Raw genomic sequence first — 12,581 nt, 5'->3', positions numbered from 1 at the left:
CCTTTTAATTGATTGGAGAGATTAGTTACCGGACGTTACAGTATCTGTGTCTACAAAAATCTTTATGAGACCAAATGTTGAAAAACAGTTCATAGTAGATATAAGCAACAAAGCAAATAATCAATTCTTATTTTCGATAAGGTTAGACTCCAAATCTCCAGCCAAAAATAGTAGTAGCCAAAATTTTCAAATAAACATGCAACACTCTAATAGCTTCTTTGTTTGACGGGACTAGTACAAAATGGATGTAATAATCTAAAAAATACGTAATTCTATTGGATTTGCACAGGTGCAATTAGTAATACCACACCTCTGTAGTATTCTATATCTTACACACCTTTGAGATTATATCTTAGAGCGTTGTACAATTAAAGCCGTACAACGCTCTGTTTGTTTGGGCCTTCAATATTTTTATTTTGCGGTGTTTGGTTGTGCAAAAAATGAAGAAAATATTTTACATGTAAAATATATTCCATTAATTGGATGAAAATGACTTACCCTTAATCTTCTGTAAGTTATTTTTTGAAAATGAACACGCTGCCTTCTACTGCAATTCTCATTGCTCAGTTTTCTCGATCGTCAATCCCGACCTACGTTCAATTCCAATATTCTCATCTCTCTACCATTTAAGCCTCTCCTCTTTCTTTACACTATTTTGTCGATTTTTAAAAATATTTTTCTAGTGTCAACCAAATATTGAAAAATAAAAATTTAAAATTTGTTTTCTAAAAAAACATTTTATTTCAAAACAAACGGAGCTTAAAGTCCTCATATGTTGTTCCTTGGATACTTGGCCAAATTCGAAGGGCCTAAAATAATCGGAATATTAGAATCATGGGGTGTGGGCGTGTGGCCGAAGGTGGCTTGGTGGTTTTTGGAGGTGCGCGCCGATCCGCGTTTAGGTTTTGCTTGGCTGTCTGAGTTGGTGGTTTGAGGTGGTCGGAAGGGCAAGACTGTAATATCACAAATGAGCAGTCTAGGTTTTGGGTTTTTTTGGACTGGGCTTAGTCCACAAAAGTGGGCTAGGTCTTTGAGTTCATTGATTGTATCTAGGCATTTTAGGCCCTAAAGTGTTTTTGAACTTTATTATTTTATCTGGGCTTTTTAAGCCCTCACAAGTAATGGGCTTTGTTCTATAAGGCTGTACTTTACAACCTTGATTGGAATCCTCGGTCTTTTCCCTAATAAAATGTTATTTTTGCTGATAAAAAAAAAATTTCTTTGAGTGATGAAGTAAGGGGATCGGTAGCTACAATAAAGAGAGAGCCACTCGTTTTTATGGAGTTAGAATCTCTTATACAACAACGCACTACAAGACCCTGTTCAAGATTCAAACTGTTCATTTTATGGAGTTCCTCGAGCACTTTACTAAAGTAGAAAATTAAGTTTGCCAGTCAATAACGACATAATCGAACAATGTATATTCTAAAAAATGGTCAGTTAGTTATCCATAAAATGAACTGTAAAGGCAAATGTATCCCTCTCTTGATGTGGTTCTAAATGTCCCATTTTAGCTTGAGTACTTTTTGGGCAAATAATGCACTCAACAAACTGTATATGTCTACGAAAATCTCTCTGAGCTAGACCAAATATTGAAAAACAGTTCATAGTAGAGATATAAGCAACAAAAGCAAATAATCAATTCTTATTTTTTATGAGGCTTGACTCCAGATCTCCAACCGGAGCAACCTTGTATAGTGATATTAGTAAATAGTGCTAGCTAAAAGTTTCTGGTGTAATACCCAAACTTTGAATACTATGATTATTTATGCAAAAAGTGGGTTTCTGGTGTTTTTTTTTAAAATCCAATTAGTTGTAATAAAGGAAATATGGTATGTATAAGTGGGAATTGGAGAATAGAATATCTTAAAACAAGTGTCAATTGTGTGGGTTATGTGTGTGCATTGTGCACGTGAGGTGGTGATGTAGGGTGTGTGCAATGGATAAGTTTTGCCTCTTGTGAGAAGAGATAACAGAACAAAATAAAGGAAAGACAAACTAAGGTTGTTAGGAAGGGACAAGAGTTAACCGCTTGGACTTCTTCTTGAGTGACTCTTATCAGTGACTATAAAAAGAAAAGGATATCCTTGGGGAAGGGGAGGAAGAGATTATTGATAAAGAGGAGGAACTAGGAAAAATTAAAAGAGATAGAATAAGGTTCTATCACTTTCTTGTTTTTGGAAAGATTACGTTGATGCTATAGGTTATGTTGGTAAGTGCATGCCCTTGGCTATGAGGGCTGGGAATGATGTCAGATAGTTGGAAGGGATGAATGATAATTACTATAATTTAATATGAAGAAACTTGGGATGTTACAAATTGGTATCAGAGCTTAGGTTTTATGATTTTGTAGACTGTCCAAGGGTTAAAACTTAGGACGATGACCTGTGGTTTAGCAATATTGGATTGTGTGTATATTGCGTTGTGTGTATTAGACTTTACAGATGGAAAGCTTTCTTCGGCGAAGTTTTGGTAAGTGGTTTGTTGTTAGTGAACTTAACTTGATTGTTAAAAAAAAATTATTAGCCTAGTCACCCCGTTACATACCAAATAGTTCCATGACATGCAGTCACCGCACATAACACAACAAACAAGAATCCATCGTTAATATTGTACCAGAAATATGTATATCACACTCACCCTCAAATCGCCATGTCATCAGATATAATCCCACCACAAAACTCATAAAAAAGAATCGCCACTGCCTCACGGCTCTCTCTCTCTCTCTCTAGCCTTTTGCCTTTCTATTATTTGTCTTGTAATTAAGATCCTTATAAGCATATATAGCCAAAAGGCCCAAAACCATGAAAAAGTATGCCCACAGCTCACCCTCACCATTTTATTCCACGTGCACACACTCAGCCTAACTTTAGACAACTAAGACTATCATGCATACATATCCAAATAGTCCAGTCATTACTTTTGTTGCTTAAAACTTAATGTTACATAACAAACCCAATACCTAAATGAGAATATAAATTAGTTGTATGAAATAACTTTCTTTCTTTTTTTAATACGGGATAATACAATTGTGGTCTTTCTAATGTTGTGGTGCTTGAGGATCCGGATTGTCACAGTTGTTCAAATGAAGCCGTAAATTTTTTAACTAAATACGACATATGTTGTTCCTTTGGATACTTTAACTGGAATACTAGAATCTTGGAGTGATGAAGTCAGAGGGTTGGAAGCGACTACAATAAAGAGAGAGCCACTCGTTTTATGGAGTTAGAATCTATCTTATACAACAACGCATTGGAAGCTACTACAATAAAGAGAGAGCCACTCGTTTTATGGAGTTGGAATCTATCTTATACAACAACGCACTACAGGAAGTATACCTCAAAAAGACCCCACGATATGTTCAAGATTCAAATCATTCATTTTATAGAGTTCATCGAGCACTTTACTGAAGAAGAAAATTAAGTTTGTCAACGATGTATATTCTAAAATATGGTCAGTTAGTTATCCATAAAATGAACTGTAAAGGCAAACGTATCCCTCTCCCATTAGCTTGAGTACTTTTTGGGCAAATAACGTACTGAACAAACTATATAAAATGACCGATTCAAATCGTTATGATAACATCTCAAAAGGCGTCGATCAATTGGTACTTCCAAGTTCCTCCCAACAAGACGGTCTTAGCATTCGAATATTAATTGTGGGTGCAAGATTGTAATTATGCATTAAGTGGTTCATGTTTTACACATTGTGCTGATTTATACCCAGCATCTCATTTTATTTCGCTATAAATATAGACCTAGTTCCTCCTAACATGTGACCGGAGAAAAAAAGTAGTACATCATAGTTGACATCTAAAATTTATCTCTAGAGATAAATGAAGAATTCCACAAAATTCGTCAAAGTTCAACGTAGCGAAACTCTGGGGGATTCGCCATAAAATCATCGAGGAGCTGATCTACTGTTGTGTACTCGACGTCAGGATATAACTTTGAGACCTCCATCTCATCTTCCCCTATTTCAAAGTTTGCCATGTCCCCTTTCACAAATATGCTGTGGATTATGGCCGCTCGTACGTTCGCCGGGTGTGGTGATGCTGCAAAATATATAAAAATGAACTAAGAGTTTTTCATATGCAAATTAAGGAAAAGTTAGAAAATTGCTCGCATGAAGCTCAGTTATTTTTTTTTATTAATTCCCTCTTTCAATGGGTAACTCAAAGTTAGATCTGTCTCTAATCCTAACACACATTACACATACGTTCATTGATGGCGACCTCATGAGATAAACTACGTTGCCTTTAGCTAATGCCTAATAAATGATAAACTTTGGCAACATTTCCTATTTTGCTGTTACTTGTTGCCTTTTAGGTTAATTCCTTATCACCCTTGTAATCTTCTTTTGGGTTCGCGTACGTGGCATATGATTGTTGGGAGGGTTGGGTGTCAACCTAGTTGGGATGTTTTCCTCCCGTTGTGATGCCATTTTTTTTTCCTTTCTTCTGCTCTTTTTAATCATCGTACCCGTTACATGTGATTAATAAAAAAAATTCTTTGTTGTTCGAAAAAAAATATTAATGGACATTCATATATAAAGTGGTAAAGCAGAGAGAGAGAAAAAATCGTTGTTGACTAATTCTTACTCTCCGAGAGCTCCACAATCTCTTCCTCGTACACAAAAACCTTCTTATAACTGCGGCTGGTTTTCTTCTCCCACAGTGACACCAACTCCAATTGGGACAATAGGTTTTCTGAAGGCCGGAAGAGTACAGTGCGATTGCAAGTCCTCGGGTCATTTGCAGCTTTGATTGTGTACATGGCAACGTCTTCTTCGCAGGTAAAAACAGCTAGACGCAAAAATATAGAGGGAGAAATATTAGATAGAGATAGTACAATGGAAAAATCTTGGCTTGCGTACAAAATGTTATCATGGCAAAATGTTTTTTGCGAATATTGTTTTGAAACATTAAGCAAGCTTTTTGGCCTTGTGCTTTGGAGCTGATTTTATAGGGGTCCACTCGATTTTTTTATTTAAAATTATTGAACGCCTCGGATTTTCCATGTGGGACCCGAAGTGGGCTCCGCGTGGTCGTCGGTGCGGAATCGATAAGCCACCCGTCGATGGCCGTAGCTTTTTCGATTGTAGATAAAGGGTTTAATTTGCTTACCCTTGGTTTCACCAGTGCCATAAATCGTAAGCTCCTGGGAATATTTGTCATGCGGATGGAGCAAGAAACTTGAGAAGTATGCAGCAAAACAAGTTGATGAAAGAAATGTAAAAGGGACTCCAGTTGCTTCTGTAGCCGTTCTGATCTTCTTCTTTTTATCAAGGAGATCATGAAATGGGGGGAGTACTGCAGTTATTCGGTCCTCTTCACAACCAAATTCTGATGGAATGAATCTCTGAAAGAAAGTACAAATTCAGAATGTTAATTAAGGTAGGACTACGATCAATCACGAGGATTAATTGTTTGGGTGCGGCCTGAAAACCTCACAATGAATTGCGAGTCTGTTGATAGTTACAAAACCAAAGTGTTATGTTAACTTGGGGTTATAAGCTCGGGCTCCAGGATTAATTGAGGCATGCGCATATACTGGTTCGGACACTTGAATTATCAAAATAACTAAACTTGTCGTATGATCGATTAAGTACATGGGTACGTGTATACCTTGATGTTTCCCGCAACCTTTATGGCATCTATGATTCTAAGTTGTTCCATGTAACAAGGGGTACCAATTGCAGAGATAACAATATCGACTTGTTTGATAAGTGAAACAAGCTTCTCGTGCTCGCTCAATTCCCCCTGAAAAACAAGTAAATCAAGTAGTAGTAGTAGCAGCAGCTTGAAAAAAAAATATTGTAGTAGTAGTACAAAGTACACCCACATAGGGATAGGAGGCAATAAAGCTAGATGTACATATCATGTACATATGGATTTTGTAGGATCCTCCTCGGATTCCATAAAGATGGTTAGAACCGTTTATTATTTTTAAAATATTTTTTTATGGAGCCCTGTAAAAGCTTAGTTTCGCCCCTACAAATTTAAAAAAAATCCTTGCTGATATCAGGTTGAGTTGATTTTTTACAAGACTCTATAAAAAAATATTTTAAAAATAATGAACGGTTCAAATAATCTTTGTGGGACTCGAGGTGGGCCTTACAAAATCCATATGTACGTGGTATGAACATTTCATATGTACACATAGTAGCACTCAATAAGAGATATATGTAATGCGGTGCATATTGCTTTACTGACAGAAATATCAAAAATGACATAACCACACACAAATGCACAAACACACTCGCAAGGTGTGTGGGGTCCACACAAGTGTGTGAGGTACGTTATGGCACTACTCCAGAATTATATGATCAATATAAAGAAAATTGCATAACAAGTGTAAAATTTAGTGAGTGGTCTGGATTCAAACTATTTGGAAGATGAATTGATTTTTAGACGAATTTCCTTATCTCTATCTTTACGTTTGACAGTTTTAATGTTAATTAATTTACGTGGACGGTTTACGAATACGAGAAGATAATAATTAAATTGATTTGGCTTTCGTATGTTAATTAAGCAAAGTGTGATATAAAAGTAGAGATGTACGCATGCAGGTTGATTTCAGCGGATTAGGAATAAATTTGCAACCTATATATACATACTCGGCTAGCTGTTAAAAGTATTTTCTCACCAGATAGCTAGGAGTATGATCACATGCAGTGAGTAAAGTATATATACGTACCTGGATGAGTATAACGCCCATCGACTGAAACTCCTTGTGTAGTTCCACCTTGCAGGAGTTGGAGGGGTTGCTATTGGGAGTGATCGGGCGCCCGTACACATATGTTGGGTGCTCCATCTTAATGCTAGCCCTCACTACGTACTTACCAAGATATCCTGTCCCTCCAAATACAAGTATCTTGTCCAATCCCGTTGCCATTCTCTCTCTCTCTCTCTCTCTCTCTCTCTCTCTCTCTCTCTCTCTCTCTCTCTCTCTCTCTCTCCTGTGTTTTTTTTTTTTTTTTTATCAATGGAGATGTTCATGAGAAAGTGTGGCTATATATAGCAGTGGTGTTAAAAGAGTCATTTTTGTTTGTCTATAAAGCCAAAATGAGATTAAATTGTACATGGTCCCGCCGTGTACAAGGGTTGTGCGGCAATCCCATTGATCAACGCCACGTCACCATGGTTCATTCAGCACGTTCAATTCTTCTCTTCCTCTCCAGTCACTTTTCTTACACTTTAGTTTAATTCTTTTAGAATATTTATATATTAAAATTTTAATTATTTCGATTTTCAATCCAATTAAATCGGTGCAAAAATCTTATTTTTTTAATTATTTTATCTTTAAGAATTATATTTAAATTGTCTCTAGAACTCTCATGATTAAGTATCTACTTTTTATTTAGGATCATATGGAGCAGAAACTTGATTATAAGAGTCCTAGAGACAAAATTTAATTATTACCATTTAGAATAATATGATCAAAATAATAAGATCTTGCACAAGTTCAAACGGATTAAGAATTAGAGCACTTAAGCTTCTAACCATATTTTTTAATATATAAACGGTTTAAAAAAATTAAGTGCTTCAATTTTTAATTCGTTTGAACCCATACGAAGATCTTATTATTTTGATCATTTTATTCTAAAGGGTTATAATTAAAGTTTGTCTTTAGGACTCTCATAAGCAAGTCACTACTCTATTGGGTCCCAAATAAAGAACAGATACTTAATTATGAGAGCTCTAGAGTCAAAATTTAATATAACTCTTTAGAATAAAATGATCAAAATAATAAGATCTTCGCACTTGTTCAAATTGATTGAAAACTGAAGTACTTAATTTTTTAGACCGTTTTATATATTAAAAAATATGATTAAAAGTTTAAGTACTCCAATTTTTATTCTGTTTGAACTGGTGTAAAAATTTTATTATTCTGATCATATTATTCTAAAGTGTTATAATTAAATTTTGCCTTTAAAGTTCTTATAATCAAGTTTCTGCTTCATAGGGTTTCATATAAAGAGAAAATAGTTAATTATGAGAGCTCTAGAGACAAAATTTAATTACAATCTTCACACTGATTTAATTGAATTGAAAATCAAAACAATTAAATTTTTAATAATATTTTTAATATATAAATAATCTAAAAGAATTAAACTAACGTGTAAGAAAAGAGAGAGAGAAGAATTGAAGAAGAATTGAACGTGTGCTGAATGACCCCATCTAGGACCACGGTACTGAAGTCCACTTCAGGACCACGGTACTGAAGTCCATTTCAGGACCACGGTACTGGCCTTGGCAGGCTGCAGCATTTGTCATAGAACAAGATTCACAGAAATACGTTATACCCTTAAAGAGGAAGATTCACGTGCAGAAACACGTAATACCATTTTTGCGTTATATCATTTTCACAGAAACACGTTATAACATTTACATAGAAACACGTTATACACGTAGAGAGCAAGATTCATAGAAATACGTTATATCATTGTCGCGATATACATGTAGAGAGCAAGATTCACAGAAACACATTATACACGTAGAGTGCGACCGGGAGGGAAAGGTGTGCACTCGTATTATTTCAAATGATTAAATATACTATAAGTAAAAAATTATAATCAAAAGTATTAAAAGAAAATCACTGCAGACAAAAAAATAACCAAATAGCTGATATTTTTGTCTAGAAATTAAATTCTGTCCAGCTCATCTGGATAGAATGGGTTTTTCACCAGCACCCTTCGTGGGCTCTCTTCACGTATTTTTTTGGGTAATTCAAATCGTGCATTTTGTAAGGTCTGTAAAATAATGTATCTACGCAAAAAAAATTAGTTTGTCCGGACATTAATAGGTATGTCAAAAGTTTGAGTTCTAGACGAAAAAATGGACGGCCTGGATCTGTGAACTATTTTTTAAGTTAAATTGTCCATAGCCGTTCATTTTTTTGTCTAAAAACTTAACTTTTGACATATATATCGATAATTGGACAAACTGATTTTTTACATGGATACATTATTTTACAGGTCTTACAAGATGCACGGTTTGAATTAACTAAAAAAAATGCGCGAAAGGGACCCATGGGGTGGTGGAAAACCCTCATTTTCTGCCTCATCGATCCGGACAGAATTACACATAGCAAGGTGTGTGGAGTACGTTATAGCACTACTCCAGAATTATATTATCAATATAAAGAAAATTGCATAGCAAGTGTAAAATTTAGTGAGTGGTCTGGATTCAAACTATTTGGAAGATGAATTGATTTTTAGACGAATTTCCTTATCTCTATCTTTACGCTTGACGGTTAATGTTAATTTACGTTGACGGTTTACGAATACGAGAAGATAATAATTAAATTGATTTGGCTTTCGTATATATGTTAATTAAGCACAGTGTGATATAAAACTAGCTAGAGATGTACACGAGCAGGTAGATTTCTGCGGATTAGGAATAAATTTGCAATCTATATATGAGAGCTCTATAGACAAAATTTAATTTTAACCCTTTAGAATAAAATGATTAAAATAATAAGATCTTCGCACTGGTTCAAACGGATTGAAAACTAAAGCACTTAAATTTTTATAGACCGTCTATATATTAAAAAATATGGTTAAAAGCTTAAGTGCTCAAATTTTTAATCCGTTTGAACCGGTGCGAAGATTTTATTATTCTGATCATATTATTCTAAAGTATCATAATTAAATTTTGCTTCTAGGGTTCTTATAATCAAGTTTTTGCTCCATAGGGTTCCATATAAAGATAAGATACTTAATTATGAAAGCTCTAGAGAGAAAATTTAATTATGATCTTTACATTGATTTAATTGGATTGAAAATCGAAATAATTATATTTTTAATATATAAATAGTTTAAAAGAATTAAACTAAAATATGAGAAAAGTGACCGGAGTGGAGAGAAGAATTAAAATGTGCTGAATGAGCCATGGAGATGTGAACAAAATGACCGCATCTAGGACTAAGAGCATCTCCAATCTAAACAAGGATTAACATGGAGAGAGCTAGAGAGAGAGTGGGAGAGAGAGAGTCTAAGAATGTCAATTGGAAGACTGGCGACCCAGATGATGGGTGGATTCCGGTCATCAGAAACCGCAGGTACGCATCTACTTCAAAGCTAGGCGACAAGGATATCGTCACCTTGTTCGTGGACAACATCCCTGAACACAAAGATCAAATCTGGTTGCAGAGAACTTTTAATAAGTTTGGCGTGGTTAAGGATGCCTTTATTCCAAGAAAAAGGAGTAAACGTACAGGTAATAAATTTGGGTTTGTTAGGTATGATTGTGATGTGTCAGCCAGTGTGGCAGTTTCTCGGATGAACGGAGTATGGATAGATAATGACCGACTGTTTGTTAAAGAGGCATGTTTTGGCTTTTATGATGACAAACCCAAAGTCAGGTTGTCAAGATTTCAGGGTAGGAAGGAGCAGATGGCTAAGGAAAAGGGGATCATGAGTCAAAAATTTGGACCTGAGGAGTTGGAGGGGAACGGTAGTTCAGAGTTTTTGGGGCTAAGAGGAATCCTGGGTGTTCTTTTGTTCAAGCTCTGAAAGGGGAATCCTCCAAACCGGTTGGGGAACAGAGTATCAAGTTACAACTAAACCCGGTCGTAAATGGGTGGTTGTTAAGGAGTGCGGTAGCAGTCATGCATAGAGTTGTTTCTATGATGACCTTGAAAGTTAACTTCAGTTTGGAAACTGATAAAGTTGCCCAGTTCAGATCACTCGGAGGGAGGGAGGTGCTAATAACTTTCCAAAGCCAGGAGTGCAGGGATACCCTCATTATGCAACCATGGATGAAGCTATGGTTTGAATCGGTGTCTCCGTGGAGGGGTGAACCAGCAAGTTTGGAACGTTTTGCTTGGTTGAACTGCAGAGGAGTTCCCCTTAATGGGTGGAATGCCAAGACTTTTAAGCAAGTAGGAGAGATTTGGGGGTTCTTCATCAAATTGGATGAGGCTACACTGAATGATTTATCTTTTGCGAATGGCAGAGTGTTGATTGCCACAAAATAAAATCGTTCTATTCACAGATGGATTCAACTTGAGATTGAAGGGGTGGTTTACGATGTTGAGGTATCAGAGGAGTCCACTTTTGTTAACCCAGACGATGTGAAAGTTTCTGCTAACAGGGTGAATCTGTGTTTGGAAAAACCTCTGAGGGAAGTTTCCATGGAGTCTGGTTCAAACAAAGGAAAGGATGATGACGATGACGTGGATGGGTATAAAGCTGGGATAGCCAATAGAAAAGAGGTGGTTGGTGAGGAAGACAGTACAGCTAGAGGTGTAGCTCTGCATGGGAAGGATAAAGAGCATGCTGGGTCCGGGGGCTCTAAGTGTGAAATTGCAGGTCAGCATTTAATGCTTGAGAAGACAAATAAGCCAGCCTTGTCTGAGGATTTTGAATCAAGAGTGGAGGATTCAGTGGGAAGTTTAGAGGGATACGAGGGTTTTGACCCTTTAACCCATTCTAAGGCCCATCTTGCAGCTGAAAAGGGTGAGATGAATGGGCTTGCTGGGGATGGGCCCAACGGGCCATCTAATCAGTTAAGTCAGGAGGTGGGGAGAGAGGCCCTTGAATCCCATATTTCTGGGTCTCCATCATCCCCTTTACTTGCTCAACCAGGTGGTGAAGGGGACGATTTTCGTGGAAACGATACGCAAATGGTGAGATGCTCGCAAATTCCTAGTATTAACCTGATGGTCGACCTCAATAATGCTGGTTGTAGGAGAAGGAGAAGACGGCAGCTGTCGAATTTATTGAGTCTTCGGGAGGGAGTGGATCGAACCGTCAATCACCAGGAGAGCGACTCAGCATCACCGGGAGATACGATTCAAAGTGACTCTATAATCTGCAGAGAGGTTCAAGCGACTATGGCAATTGGAGGTCAGTTGAATGTCAATTTTTTACCTCAAGATGATGTGATCTTAAATACGATGATAGAGATTGAGGCTCAGGAGTACTCTCTTATGCTTGAGAGAGAAGCCGAGGGTTAGGATTCTTTCTCTCTGCGGTGTGTTTGTTGGGTAGGTCAGTTTTTATGCAAATTTTAACCTGGAATATAAGGGGATTGGGTAGCTCAGTCAAAAAAAGATTTTTGTCCAAGCTAATAAAAAAGAGGAATCCTAGTATGGTGTGTATTCAGGAGACTAAGTTGGAGCAGGTGGATAGGATTGTGATTCAAAGAATTTGGGGCAGTGTAGATATGGACTTTGCTAGCTCAAGTGCTATTGGGGCTTCAGGGGGGCTATTAACCATATGGAATAAAGACTTTTTCAAGGCAGAATCGGTCATATCTCATAGATACTTTACTCTGATGCAAGGTGTTGTTAATAAGGTCTTTCCGTGTATCATCGTTAATGTTTATGCTCCCAACGATGTTGTGGCCAGAAGAGTGTTATGGGAGGAGCTTCTAGGCCTAAAAAGGAACTATCAAGTACCGTGGTGTGTGGGGGGGGGATTTTAATGAAATCAAAAAGCCATGTGAAAGGGTGGGGTGCCTGAGAATGGAGAGGGGAATGAGGGACTTTGTGGACTTCTGCAACAATATGGAATTGGTGGATCTTCCAATGATTGGCAGGAAATTCACTTGGACTAATTACCAAGATCAAGCT

At 36.8% G+C, this 12,581-nt stretch overlaps 1 protein-coding gene across 1 annotated transcript; it reads right to left on the bottom strand.

Annotated features, from left to right (window-relative positions):
- Window positions 1-3,613: 3,613 nt before the first annotated feature.
- LOC131334298 (isoeugenol synthase 1-like) lies at window positions 3,614-6,988 on the bottom strand. The gene is made up of 5 exons (XM_058369232.1): window positions 6,699-6,988; window positions 5,627-5,761; window positions 5,126-5,360; window positions 4,601-4,804; window positions 3,614-4,054 (listed from the first exon to the last, which is right to left on the bottom strand). The coding sequence occupies exons 1-5, from the start codon at window positions 6,894-6,896 to the stop codon at window positions 3,858-3,860; spliced, it is 969 nt and encodes a 322-aa protein (XP_058225215.1). The 5' UTR covers window positions 6,897-6,988; the 3' UTR covers window positions 3,614-3,857.
- Window positions 6,989-12,581: the final 5,593 nt, after the last annotated feature.

Source organism: Rhododendron vialii, chromosome 7a (genome assembly GCF_030253575.1).
Source record: "Rhododendron vialii isolate Sample 1 chromosome 7a, ASM3025357v1".
Taxonomy (NCBI): Eukaryota; Viridiplantae; Streptophyta; class Magnoliopsida; order Ericales; family Ericaceae; genus Rhododendron; species Rhododendron vialii.
This window is presented reverse-complemented; position numbering and strand designations above follow the sequence as displayed.

Excerpts from the sequence above, each read along its gene's own strand:
- LOC131334298 (XM_058369232.1), bottom strand. The coding sequence starts at position 6,896 with ATGGCAACGGGATTGGACAAGATACTTGTATTTGGAGGGACAGGATAT. Across the intron at positions 5,762-6,698 it reads TGGGCGTTATACTCATCCAG|GGGGAATTGAGCGAGCACGA; the intron begins GTACGTATATAT and ends CTTGTTTTTCAG. Across the intron at positions 5,361-5,626 it reads AGGTTGCGGGAAACATCAAG|AGATTCATTCCATCAGAATT; the intron begins GTATACACGTAC and ends ACTTTCTTTCAG.